This window comes from Engraulis encrasicolus, chromosome 13 (genome assembly GCF_034702125.1).
Source record: "Engraulis encrasicolus isolate BLACKSEA-1 chromosome 13, IST_EnEncr_1.0, whole genome shotgun sequence".
Taxonomy (NCBI): Eukaryota; Metazoa; Chordata; class Actinopteri; order Clupeiformes; family Engraulidae; genus Engraulis; species Engraulis encrasicolus.
The window spans coordinates 2,914,585-2,928,826 of NC_085869.1; the positions used below are offsets into that span (position 1 = coordinate 2,914,585).

At 44.3% G+C, this 14,242-nt stretch overlaps 1 protein-coding gene across 1 annotated transcript in view; it reads left to right on the plus strand.

The window, feature by feature from the left end:
* Positions 1–14,242, plus strand: part of ttf2 (transcription termination factor, RNA polymerase II) — a 36,171-nt gene that overhangs the window by 19,942 nt on the left and 1,987 nt on the right. The window contains exons 18-22 of the mRNA XM_063212991.1: positions 9,120–9,296; positions 11,749–11,801; positions 13,043–13,196; positions 13,853–13,935; positions 14,113–14,187. Of these exons, the coding sequence (XP_063069061.1) occupies positions 9,120–9,296; positions 11,749–11,801; positions 13,043–13,196; positions 13,853–13,935; positions 14,113–14,187 (542 nt within the window). The remainder of the gene's footprint in view (positions 1–9,119; positions 9,297–11,748; positions 11,802–13,042; positions 13,197–13,852; positions 13,936–14,112; positions 14,188–14,242) is intronic.

Genomic DNA, 14,242 nt, shown 5'->3' on the forward strand with positions numbered 1-14,242 from the left:
ACACAGACACACAGACACACACGCACACTACTCAGACTACTGCGCCATGCACATCCTCTCCTTGCTACTGTGGCCGTGCTGCATCGTACTCACGCTGCAGCACCTTCTGTTGAAGCTAAGGAGGTAGTGCTGCTTTCTCTTCTCATTGCTCAAGGACAGGGCCGGTTCTGGCTTATTTGGCGCCCTAGGCGAGTTTGAGTTCTGGCGCCCCCCCTCCCCCAACCTTTTTTTTCATACCTTACAGAACACAAGAGTAATACCGGTAGTAAGCTTAACTAAATAGCATCAAGAACAATAACTGTTTTGCATCAAATGGATTTTGGACAGCCGACCAACACATCAGATTGAGTCGCATGAAAGTACCTTCACTGTGTGGTGTCTTGGATGTAATGGTGGTGGTGCCCCCAACCCCAGATGAGAGGGAGGTTATCAATGTGTTTGAATTGTAAAATGGAATTGAAATGCCAGGAGAGTGGTACAGTACATTTGCATGTCAAATGCATGTGTAGATAGGCCTACCAAGGAGGTCTGCATTGATAGCCTATCTACACTACCTACAGCATCACAAAGCATGGCAGCATAACAATTTTAATAAGCTACACATTTGTGCTGTCTATGATTCCAAACCAATTTCATTTCTGTAGCCTACTGGAAATAGTGGTGCATTTGTGAGTAGGAGAATGAGAAGGGGGCTATCTATGTGTTTGAACCGGAGGGACAGGGTGAGAGAAAGGGAGAAAAGCTGTCACGCTTTTGAATTTCATTATATACAAAATATAGTAAATAGCCTCACTTGTCTGCAATACTACATCACTCAGCATGAAAACATGCTGTGCATGGTTCTCTTACATGATTAATGTAGGCCTATATGTCATTCTGGTCTGGAAACAATGTTTTTTTAAGATTACAACAAGCAGGTAATTCATTCAAGTGGATGGAAGGAGATATGGCAGCTAAACTTGTTTTAAACATGGCACCAGTCTTACTTTACACTGCTGGTCAACCTAAGCAAGTATTATGATGTCAGGTGGGTGTTAGTGAGTAGGCTACTAACAGCTACTTTACTGGATTTCATTGCTTGGCATACTTGGCTAATGTTAGCATGCTAACTAGCGATTTCTCAGATCAAAAGCAAAGCTCTTTTTCCCTCTAATTCCAAACAGTAGCCTCATAACTATTAGGCTTTACATTACCACAAACGGTTTCTGATTAAACCACATACTTCCAAAACACCCTCTGCAACTCCTGCATCATGCAATGACTGGTTTAATGAGAACATAACAATTCTCCACCCAGCAGAGCAGCTTTGCTGTTCTCGCTTGCCCTCTGTCTCTCGAATAGAGATGTGTCGTTCATGAACGAGCCGGTTCTTTTGAACGGCTCCCTGAAGTGAACGATGGGAACCGGGTCACAGCTGGGGGAGCCACTCGACCGTTATTTCGTTCATTTCTCATTCATTTTAAGCACGTGACCTCGACCAGAGTAATAAAATTTGGGAAAAAACACAATTGTTTGCCCCAAATAGAGGCAAAAACGGTCTTACAAACCCCAACTCCGATGAAGTTGGGACGTTTGGTAAACAGTCAATAAAATCAAAATGCTATCATTTTCAAAACATTCAATCTATTCATTAGATGGAGAATAGTGAAAAGACAACATATTAAGTGTTAAAACCGAGAAAAACTATTGTTTTGGGGGACATATGTACTCATTTCTAATTTGATAAATCCAACACGTCTCAAAAGAGTTGGGACGGGGATCAGTGAAATTTAGTAAACATCCAAATAAGATAAAACAACAAAGAAGAACATTTCAAAATGAATTGTACTGACGGACAATATAGGTGTCCAGGTATAAGATCATCACAGAGAGGCTGAGTCACTCAGAATTAAAGATGCAAAGGGAATAATTACCATAGTTATTACATACATTTTTGAATTCCCTTTGATTTACCACGATTGAGTGTATATAAGACATATTTTTGTTAATAAAATCTTTGTATAGGTTCATGACATCATGAAATATATATTGGCTGTAGTCTCACTCTAGCACTTCAGGAATTAGAGCTATTGAAAATTGACCATATTAAGAATGCTTAATGCATGAAAATGATACAGGGGTGTAACATTCTCCTAAGCACCTGAGCTCACTTGAAATAGACTCAGAAGACATGGGAAACTGTCCTTTGCTTACAGAAGTCAGCAGAAGTTGTAGAAGTCCATTCTTTTTGACAATAATAGAGCATTGCACATCCTGTGCTACAGTAAAAATGGACCATCCAACTTGTGTTAGTCCTAGCTTCAAAAGTCAGCCTCCATGATGGCATGCGGGTGCAGTAGTGCATTGGTTAAGATGTTCTCACTCATCTGTAGAGTTAAATACAGTGCTGAATGGTATAAATGGGTTTTAAACAGCATGAAAAGCCACTCGTGCATTATATTTTGAAGGGAGATCTTCGATTACTGCCACATAGTAAGGTCAAATTGCATTCTATACTATGTTTTAACAGTTTGGCTCCATCATAAGGACCAGCAGGTGATAAAATGGTGGGTTTTTGGTCAAGACCTGTCACACTGTAAGCACTACAGAAAGGAAAACATTACAAAACATGACAAGGAATACACCCACCATTTAAGCTGGTGAAATCATGTCCAAGATAGGAATTAACACTGTTTTTTATATAAAATCATCTCATCGGTTAATGTATTTAACTGTTAAGTGTTGTCTTTAGTTTTTTTTTAGTCTTCCGCGACATTTGCTGCCATTTATTGTCCCCGTCCCAACTCTTTTGAGACGTGTTGGATTTATCAAATTAGAAATGAGTACATATGTCCCCCAAAACAATATTTTTTCTCAGTTTTAACACTTAATATGTTGTCTTTTCACTATTCTCCATCTAATGAATAGATTGAATGTTTTGAAAATGATAGCATTTTGATTTTATTCACTGTTTACCAAACGTCCCAACTTCATCGGAGTTGGGGTTTGTAAGAAGCAGGAGAATAATCAGTTGTTTGGACAAAATTACCTTGAGGAGGAGTCAAAATATTACATTCTTAACACTGAATAAATCATTTAAAAAAGAGCCAAAAGATCCAGTTTTTTGAACGGCTCTTTGAAAGGAACGAGCCACTAAGATCCGGATCCCGAAAAAGAGCCATAAATCCCATCTCTACTCTCGAGTGAGTCTCCAAATTCAAAATAGATCGCACGCTGTCACTCGTCCCGCCCCCTTTCTCAGGACTGTCTGTTTATTGGTTCACAGACTTCCCAGAGACAGTTGAAAGCGATATTACTATTGGCTGAGGGGCGCTTTGCCGTGAGGAGCGCTTTTGTGATGATATGATATGTATGGGCCACCGTAGTGGCTTACGTGTGATGTCATAGGGTTACGTTCTGAATAAACCGTCAGTCCTTTGAGTACAATCTTACCTGATGGTCACGTCCATGCTTCCTCTCATGACATGGTGTCAGAAGTTAACAATTTAGCGAATAAGTTTTAAGAATGGCAAAGTTAGGACCTCCGGAGAAGTTTGACTTCACTCGCCCGTCAGAATGGCCGATGTGGCGCCGTCGTTTCGATCGTTATCGAGTGGCAACGAAGCTGGACCAGGACAGCGGTGAAGTTCAAGTGAACACGTTGCTATATGCTATGGGGAAGGAAGCCGAGGCTATCTACGAGTCGTTCGTGTATGACCAGATTCAACGGGCCGAAGATTGGGATGGTGAGGAAGTAGACCCTGAAATGAACTATGACATAGTGATAAACAAGTTCCACGAGCATTTTGTACCCAAGAGAAATGTAATGCATGTTTTCATAGACGATCACAAAAGCCTGACGAGTCAGTGGAAGCCTTTATTCGAAGCCTGTACGAGCTAGCACAGTACTGTGAGTTCGGAGCTAACAAGGATGAGCATATCAGGGATAGACTTGTGATTGGCATCTCTGACACGGACGTGTCAGAAAAGCTACAATTGGAGCCAGACCTGTCACTGGAAAAGGCGATCCAAATCGCTCGCCAAAATGAACAAATTAAACAACAAAATGTGGGCTTGCGCGCGGACTGTTCTGTGGATGCTATGGGGCAAGGACAAAGAAGGCGGCAATTCAGTGGCAGAGATGGCGGGAAAGACAGACCGCAGTGGGCGAAGAGGGACGACAGGGGTGAGTTTGCCTGTTTGCGATGCAATGGCCGGCATGGAAACGCACGCCCCTGCCCTGCTAAGAATAGGAGATGCAGAAAATGTAACAAAATGGGGCACTTCGAGGCTGTCTGCCAAAGTAGAGCACTGAAAGAAGTAGCAGTTGAGTCCGACAGTGAATATGGGGACGATGAATATTTTGTCGGGGCTGTAGGAAAGGCTACACCAGACGTGATTGCGCAGCCAGGCCCTGACAACGAGTGGCTAGTAGACCTGGATGTGAATGGCAGCATAGTGGAGTTTAAAATAGACACCGGCGCAGACATAACAGTAATGTCGCAGTCTGCATTCAACAAACTACTGCAATGCCCACGGTTGATCAAGACTGGCCCAAAGCCCCACATTACCAGCCCAGGAGGCAAAGTGCAGACAGTGGGCAGGTTCCTCGCCTCAACTCCATACAAGGGACAGCGGTACAAGTACTGGGTGACTGTTATCAAGGGGCCATACTCTCACAATCTCCTGGGGCGCAGTGTTGCCAAGAGAATGGGTCTAGTGATGAGAGTAAATGCAATCAAATCAGAACAGCTGAGTGATGTGTTTGGGGACATTGGACTGTTTAAATGTGACCCAGTGAAAATTGAGTTAAAGCCTGATGCAGAGCCCTACTCCCTGGCGACACCACGTCGCATCCCATTCCCCCTCCTTCCAAAAGTGGAGGCGGAACTGAAAAGAATGCTGTCCCATGGCATAATAGAGGAAGTCACAGGTCCCAGTGATTGGTGTGCCCCGATGGTCCCTGTTGAGAAGAAGAACAAAGAGCAAGTTAGAGTGTGTGTAGACTTGAAACGCCTGAACAGAGCAGTGCGACGTGAGAGGTACATGTTGCCCACTCTCGAAGACATAGCTCCAAAGCTGGCCGGAGCAACAATATTCTCCACTCTCGATGCGACAAGTGGGTTCTGGCAGATCCCGCTGAAGGAGAGCAACCGGAGGCTGACAACATTCATAACTCCCCGTACACTCTCAGAGGCAGAAAAACGATACTCACAGATTGAAAAAGAGTGCCTGGCAAGTGTGTGGGCCTGTGAGAGGTTCGCCCGCTACGTCCAAGGTATGGCCAGCTTCCACGTACACACAGACCACAAACCTCTTGTGCCACTTATAAATGCCTACGACTTAGACAAGGCTCCCCCCAGGTGTCAGAGACTCCTCATGCGCCTCATGCGTTTCAATGTAGTGGCAGAGCACATCCCAGGGAAACAGCTCGTCGTCGCCGACACACTTTCCAGGTTGCCATTTTCTGAGGGGAGCGATGGAGAGCTGGAACAGGAAGTACAGGCCTATATTAACTCTGTTGTTGCAAATGCCCCAGTCTCATCACAGAGGCTCAGTGAGATCCGTACTGTCACTCAGCAAGACGAAGAGCTGCCACAGATCATAGCCTTCATCAGACATGGGTGGCCACGCAAGTCACAAGTGCCGCCATCCCTGCTGCCTTACTTTTCCGAGAGGGCGCAACTTTCTGAAACCGATGGGCTAGTGCTGTACCAGGACAGGATCGTCATCCCTGCTGTCCTGAGAACTGCCATACTGGAGCAGATTCACAAAGGCCACCAGGGCCTCACAAGGTGCCGTGCACGTGCAAGGATGTCTGTGTGGTGGCCATCCATCAGCAGCGAGATAACACAGAAGGTGACAAAATGCCAATTCTGCATTGAAAACAAGCCCACTCAGCGACGTGAACCATTACTCACCACGGCTCTTCCCGAGGGCCCTTGGCAGCGCATAGCAGCTGATCTCTGTGAACTTGGGAAAAAGACTTACCTCATACAACGCATTTCACATTATTACGCAAATGACATTTTTTGCCGTTTTCCCAAATAGTCAATAGAAATGACAGTCCTCATAATTTTCAAGTAATCAGCCATTAGAGTACAATTCAAAAGTTTTTGAATGAACCTTCCAATGATAACGGTATTTTTTTAAATAATAAAAAACTTCAAATGCCCAAAATGCTCTGTTCCAAATTATTACGCAAAACAGTTTTGTAGTGTTGTAATACAAATGTCTTTCTTTTTTTCCCATTTACATCAAAACAGTTGGCATTTGGTACCTTCTAAATTACATTTCGATGTTCAAAACTTGGTCATAAGCTGTAACTGGAATGCTGCGTTTAACATTGAAGTCAATGGCAGGGCATTGCATGGAAATTATGGAAGCCCAGATATCCTTGATGCTTTGCTCTCAGCTGTTTTTGTTTGTTTGGTCTGGTGACCCACACTTCACTCTTCAATATACCTGTAGATTTCCATGCCACGTGTAGGTGCTTTGGAGATGATGACATTCAAACTCACCAGACATAGCATCCCATTCATTTTCAATGGCGTTTTATGTCTGGTGCGTTAGAATGTCATCACCTCCAAAGCACCTAAACGTGGCATGGAAATCTACGGGTATATTGAAGAGTGAAGTGTGGGTCACCAGACCAAACAAACAAAAACAGCTGAGAGCAAAGCATCAAGGATATCTTTGCTTCCATAACTCCCATGCAATGCCCTGCCATTGACTTCAATGTTAATCGCAGCATTCCAGTTACTAAGACAAAGAGCTTATCACCAAGTATTGAACATTGAAATGTAATTTAGAAGGTACCAAATTCCAACTGTTTTGATGTAAAAGGGAAAAAAAGAAAGAAATTTGGATTACAACACTACAAAACTATTTTGCGTAATAATGTGGAACAGAGCATTTAAAGTTTTTTATTATTTTAAAAAATACCGTTATCATTGGAAGGTTCATTCAAAAACGTTTAAATTGTACTCTAATGGCTGATGACTTGAAAATTATGACGACTGTCATTTGTATTGATTATTTGGGGAAACAGCGAAAAATGTCATTTGCATAATAAAGTGGAATGCAGTGTAGTGACTGATTACTACTCCAGAGACATTGAAATAGCTCACATCACTGCAGCATCCAGTTCCCAGGTCATCAATAGGCTCAAGGCCATGTTCGTGAGATGGGGCATACCGCTCGAACTGGTGAGTGACAATGGCACGCAATTTTCATCATCAGAGTTCAAAGACTTTAGTGTAGAATATGGCTTTGCTCACACCACGACTAGCCCTCACTATCCCCAAGCAAACGGTGCAGCAGAACGGGCCGTTCAGACGGCTAAGCACATTCTGAAGCAGCCAGATCCACATCTTGCCCTGATGTGCTACAGAGCAACCCCCAGTGCAGCAACCGGTGTGAGCCCAGCTCAGCTCATGACTGGAAGATGCATTAGAACTACTCTTCCTATGTTGGAAGGGCAGCTGCAGCCGGCACCTGTTGACAGGCAACAGGTCCTCGAGAGAGACGCACAGGCAAAGTCATCTTACCAGTTCTACTACAATCGACGCCACTCTGCTCGTCACCTTCCACCGCTTCTTCAGGGCCAGGACGTCAGGGTCAAGATCGACGGAGAGAAGGGGTGGAAGACTCCTGCCAAAGTCATTGGCCGGTGCCAGGAGCCCCGGTCGTACCTGGTGAAGACGGACAGCGGTGCAGTGCTGCGTCGCAATCGGCGACATCTACAGGCTGGGCCTCTTCTACAAGCCGGGCCAGAGTCTTCAGATTCATCTGACCGAGAGCCGCCAGCTGGGGGACCAACACCGCCGCCAGCTAGACCGTCACCTCCAGCCAGTCCAGTGCTGCCAGCTAGACCGTCACCTGCAGCCACTCCCGCGCGCAGCGACGAGCCAGCAGACCAGAGGGCCCCAGACGGAGCTGCGAGGAATGCAACCCCGCATACACCAGCACGCAGTGGGGTACAGGTGACTTCCAGGGGCCGTGAGGTCAGACCTCCATGCAGGTATAGAGACACTTAGTTAGGCCTTCCCCTTTGCTATGATGCTCGAAAAAAAAAAAAAAATGTGTTAAATAATTACATTCACAGTGCGTTTTATGTTTGTATGCCTAACAATTTTATACTGACAGTTGTGTGGTGTTAACAGTTATAATGAATGATGCATTCATCAGCATGCCACGGGACTGTTGGCAAGGACTGCATGGCTGTTGCCGAAGTTAAACACATGGACTCTTAACTCTTCTTTTGTGTGATAGGAACAGCAACTATCGAGGGCAGAATAAATCCCTATGTTGCTGCGGATGGCGGGCAGTCTACCCCAAAATCCTAGTTTATGTCCTGCCTGTTCTGCCTGTTCTGTCTGTCTGTCTGTCTGTCTGTCTGTCTGTCTGTCTGTCTGTCTGTCTGTCTGTCTGTCTGTGTTGTGTAGTTAATGGGTTCTATTCGTCTTAAAAGCGGGGGAGATGATGATGAGTTTTAATGTATTTTTTATTCAACTTAAAAGGGGGAGATGTGATGATATGATATGTATGGGCCACCGTAGTGGCTTACGTGTGATGTCATAGGGTTACGTTCTGAATAAACCGTCAGTCCTTTGAGTACAATCTTACATGGTGGTCACGTCCGTGCTTCCTCTCATGACAGCTTTCGCCACGCTTTGTTGATTGCGACTTTATAAAAAATACCTCCATATCGCAAAATTACGCATCGGAGAGCGCCATTTCGGCGCCCCTTCTTCACATTGCGCTCTAGGCGACCGTCTAGCCGGCCTATGCTTATAACCGGCCCTGCTCAAGGAGGTCAACACACACACATGTATCTTTTGTACACACACACACACACACACACACACACACACACACACACACACACACACACACACACACACACACACACACACACACACAGAAATGCCCATTTGTAGGACATGCACATGAACTGACAGACAAAAACACACAAAATGCATACACCTCCTCGAACACTTGTGCACATCTTCAAATACTCACTCAGTCAGATGCACATTTGTATTTTGTTGTGTCATTGAACTGCAATTAATGAGTATACTCTTGTATTTCCTTCCATCTCTACCCTCTCTTTGTCCCTTGATGTCCCTCCCCCGTAGACTCTGGACCAATCGGAGCTGCAGGGTGACGGCATCGCCCTATCGCTGGAGGAGCAGCTGAACGCCCTGTGCCTGTCGGAGTCGTCCCAGCCCAGCGAGGACCTCAAGGACACCGTCTGCCTCAACGGCTCTCGCTTCCGCGCCGAGATCTTCGAGGAGGCCCGCGGCAGCACCAAGGTGACCCTTGACCTTTTTGACCTTTTTGTGCCGCCTATTTTGCCATGCAACAAAACAATTATCCAGTCCTTTTCGTGTAGGCGTGACCAGGTTGTTTATACAAGATGTTGAATTGTTCATTGTAGGTTGGCGCAGTTTTTTGTTAACTGGAGATGTGCCCCCTCTTTGTAATTTTTGTTGCAGCCCTCTTTCTATTAACACATTGACTCCCAAACCACTGGAAAACCCGTTTTTACTTCCCATGCGTTGGCTCCCAAAACTGGAAAACCCGTTTTTGAGTTTTTATTGCATATTTCATAACTAGACACTTAAATGCTTATTGTGTGTGATTTTGGGAGCTCTGTGATAAGTAGAACAGACATAGATGACAGTCAAAAGTTTGTGTCATCATCTGGACATTTTAATCACAACTCCAGGATCGGCACCAACACAACAATATTTTTCATAACTGTAGCCTACTGTATGGAACTGTTGGTCTGCGTCGGTTACGTCACTGTTGCGCCCTCTGTGTAGCCTACACAAGTGTCTGCGATGCTGTCATCTTTATAAACACAAGGATCGTGCTTGTATGTTGTTTCCTTAGTGCTACAATAGGCTACAGTCAGCGTCCACTCTATGGCGCTTTATAATATGCTTCACAAAAGAATTAGTACAGAAGACAACACTTTCACTTCGACTGAACACACCTGGGGAATAATGCAAACCTTGGCCAGATCCTACTGCCCTGCACATTGTGAACTGTGATTGGATTATTACCCTTACCTCGGATTTGATCGGCAACCAGATAAGTTGGATTCTTCATTTTGTTCTTTTATTACCCCCATGATGAAATTGACGCCGTAGTGAACAGGAGAAGCTGGCTGCTACTGTCGGTGAAGCTAGCAGTAAACAGTAGCACGCATGCGGTGGTAGATGGACACTCCCAACTGAGATCGCTCCCGGACGTGCAGTCCCAGGTGTTTCTATCACTCCCGGACGTGTAGTCCCACCCGATTATATTTCACGTATTATCATACACTGCTTCATACAAGCAATTTAGGGTTAGGTTTAGGTTTAGGGTTAGAAACAAAAAACTAACATCAAAAAGATAACTAGCTCCGTTATATGGCGGTGGGACCGATAGTCTGGCTAGTGGGAGCGAGCCGACAGGGGAGCGTCCTGCGTTGGGAGCGTCAATCAGGGAATCGCACGCATGCATCGCACAGCACTGCTGTTTCCCCACAGGATCGGAGACATTAATGCATACGATTAACGGATTTTGTTGTTGACGTTGGACTAGATGCCTTTAGTTTTGAATATGTTTTGCCTACTGCATGTGGTGGTGTGACTACGACCCGTTTCGTGTGGTGTGTGCAAAGATTAGTTGTGCAGGAACAGACTGTAGCCTACTCAAGGAACTGAAACGTACTTCCGACGAAAATGCGCTTGGTTGGTTGATACATTTGGAGGGGGAGGTGGCAGAGCAGGAGAGATGTGTCTAGTATATATTGGTCTCCGTGAAAAAGCGCAAGATTCATTTCATAACAAGAAGAAGAAGCGCCAGATTCTGAAACGGCGCATGATTGACAAAAGCCTCGATATCTCCCTTCCATGGTGATTTGGGCAGATACCGGCCTTGGTTTAACTCACGATAGCTCGGCAATAAAAGCACGTAGAGACATGCGGTTTTCACGCACTAAGAGGTGAAAGGCTCACCTTTCAAATGAGCCATAGCATGTTTCGGTGGCCCTATCACATAATATGCTATGACTGTACAAAAAACACCTAAAAATGGTTTAGAACGCTGGGAGTCTACGACATGATTCTGAAAACACCGCTGGTAGTCAATGTGTTAAGCACATTTTAACTTGCTCTGAACTGAGAATGAAAAGGCAGCAGTTTTTCAAGAAATACTGGTTTGATATTTTGAATAAGGTCCCACCTTTAAAGGTTTTGAATTCTTTAGTATGTATTGATGTTAAGAAGCATATTTAATCTCTTAATTTATACAGTTGTATTTCTTTTTTTATGTGATCTAGTGTTTTTTTTTCAATCTGTATTGGCCATGATCTAGCCATAGCGACTGAAATGGCAATGAATGTAAAGAATCAATCAATCATTTGCCATGCAACACTACCCAAGTTATCATACGTCATGTGTTTTATGTCTTATCTCTGGGTCAAAGACGTCCAAAAAGGAACTGTCATTCAGTGTAACGGATACGTTCTGCTGACTGTAACTGTAATAAACATGACTCTTTTTATTGAATTTTTTTCCCAGTGAATTCATGAAAGCCTCGGCTGTCATCCATTTACTTGAAACTATTTAAAAATCATGTTTTTTTTTACAGTTACAGTCAGCAGAAGGTATTCATTACACTGAATGACAGTTCCTTTTTGGACGTCTTTGACCCCTCTGCACTTTTTTGTTTTGTTTTCCCCTCTCCCCTCCTTTTTGTCTTTGCCTCCATCAGTTGTCTGCTGTCCTGACCGAGCTCAAGGAGATCAGGAGCAAAAACCAGAAAAGGTGCAGAAATGTTTTTTACCATCGCCTGTCTAATTTGGTCCTTCTGGAACGTCTCGAGGAACCAGTCTGTCCAATAAAATATGCTTTGTTGTAGGGTCAGTGCATTTGACAATGTAAAATTTAAAGGGGTATGCCACTATTTTGGGGCTTAATACAGTTAAAATCGTTGGCTGGGGTTTATAAAGGTGGTAAAATGTCTTATTTTTCATGTAAGCCGTTGTCTTTCTTTAAGACAAGTTAAAAGAGTGAGCATGTCGCTAAGCTAGTGAAAGTCAATAGATTCGTGTAGCGTTGTAGCATGCTACACGGATCCATTGACTTTCACTAGCTTAGCGACATATATCCTCTTTTAACTTGTCTTAAAGCAAGACAACGGTTCACTTGCAAAATAAGACACGCTTAACATGAAAAATAACTTTAACCACTTTACCACTTTTATAAACCCCAGCCAACGATTTTAACTGTATTAAGCCCCAAAATAGTGGCATACCCCTTTAAGTACTGTTTATACAATAGGAGCAATTGTTTTCCTGTTCTATGCACATCCCATGCGACCGCCAAGGTGTTTCTAGCTGGCGCTTGCAATGACCAAGAGTGTGTTACAATATGCGACCTTGCCTCTTCCACTTGTGCTTGTGGCCTCGCCCCGCCTCCTGGCCCCTCCTCCGTGGAGAATAGGATAAAGTTTCCCAGCTGTCAGCCTAGCCACAACAACTTTTGAGGGACCGTTTTTCATTCACCATCCCAGTTGCAAATGAGAAGACGGCTTTACAATTGACCTTTTGCAAGATATGGAAACATAATGCTGTGGTCAGTGATGTCATCATGACATATTACTTCCTGGTACGAGGAGACGAGCATAAGTGGAGGAGGCAAGGTCGCATATTGTAACGCACTCCCAGTCCAGAAAACATGGGACAGGCTCAGTGGCAGTATTTGCTGTTGACCACAACTAATTGCGTAGACTTGAAGAGCTCCTTTCCAAAATAAGATATATCCACTTTATAGAATGTTGGGAAATTGACATCTTTGTATTGGGCATTCCATTCAATTGCATTGTAAAAAAAATATTAAAAAGTATGTTCTCAAAACATTTGAATGGCAAGAATTCACACATAGATGATGGGACCTCTTAACAGTCAATTCCAATATTAAAATGCAAAAAGTCAAAAATGGTCGATATAGCGTTTTGGAAAAGAATTCTTCACTTATCTCTTTGTCTGTCTGTGTGTTGCCACCAGTGTGATCGTGTCTCAGTGGACGAGCATGCTGCGTATCGTGGCCGTACACCTGAAGGAGATGGGCCTGAGTTTCGCCGTCATCGACGGGACGGTCAACATCAAGCACCGCATGGACCTGGTGGAGGAGTTCAACACCAACCCCAAGGGACCGCAGGTACAGGACATCCGCTTTTTGTAATTGTCTTCAATATTAAAAATCTTAATTTAAAGTAGAGATTTACCGGATCCTGATTTTTAGGATCCTGCCGGATACCAGATCCACTGCTTAAGATCCTGCCGGATCCGGAACCGGATACCGGATCCTACGAAAGGGTTGAAACACATAGCCTACTCACACATGTGGGCCCTTTTTATCACGTTGGCTCAAACTATTTTGACTGAAAAGCCTCGGCTACCGGATCCTGGATCCTGGATCCTGGATCCTGGAACCGGATCCGGATCCTGTGAAAAACCCTATTATCCTGCCGGATCCGGAACCGGATCTTGGATCCGGTGCATCTCTAATTTAAAGTCTCTGTCACTTTCATTAACATTCAGTTGAAGGAGAGGATTGTGCCAAAAAAAAGGACTCTAAGTGTGCAGACTTCTCACTCTGAAAACCTCACTTTCATTAACACACACGCTAGTACACACACTCCACTGTGCTTCTACATGTACTTATTGTTGTTCAAGATGGTGAATGTGTGTAAATACATGCACAGACATCTATTCAAATACATCCATATTTCTGTGTGTCTGTGTGTGTGTGTGTGTGCGCGTGTGTGTTTGCGTGTGCGTGTGCGTGTGCGTGTGCGTGTTTTCCTTCATCAGGTGATGTTGGTGTCGCTGTGTGCTGGAGGTGTAGGCTTGAACCTGATTGGTGGGAATCACCTGTTCCTCATGGACATGCACTGGTGAGAAACATCACAATGACCTACAAGGATACAAGTGTCATGTTTATCCAACATTTATAAGAACCATAGATATTTCATATAAAAAACAGTGTTTTTGTTTTAAGCGTTTGATGGCTTAAATCATTCGATATGTGTGTGCATGTCTGTATGTGCATGCCTGTGTGCGTCTCTGGACAGGAACCCTGCTTTAGAGGACCAGGCTTGTGATCGCATCTACAGAGTGGGCCAACACCGCGACGTCACCATACACAAGTGAGTAGATAACATTACATTGCACACCATACAGGGAAACATGTTCAGCAGTTTG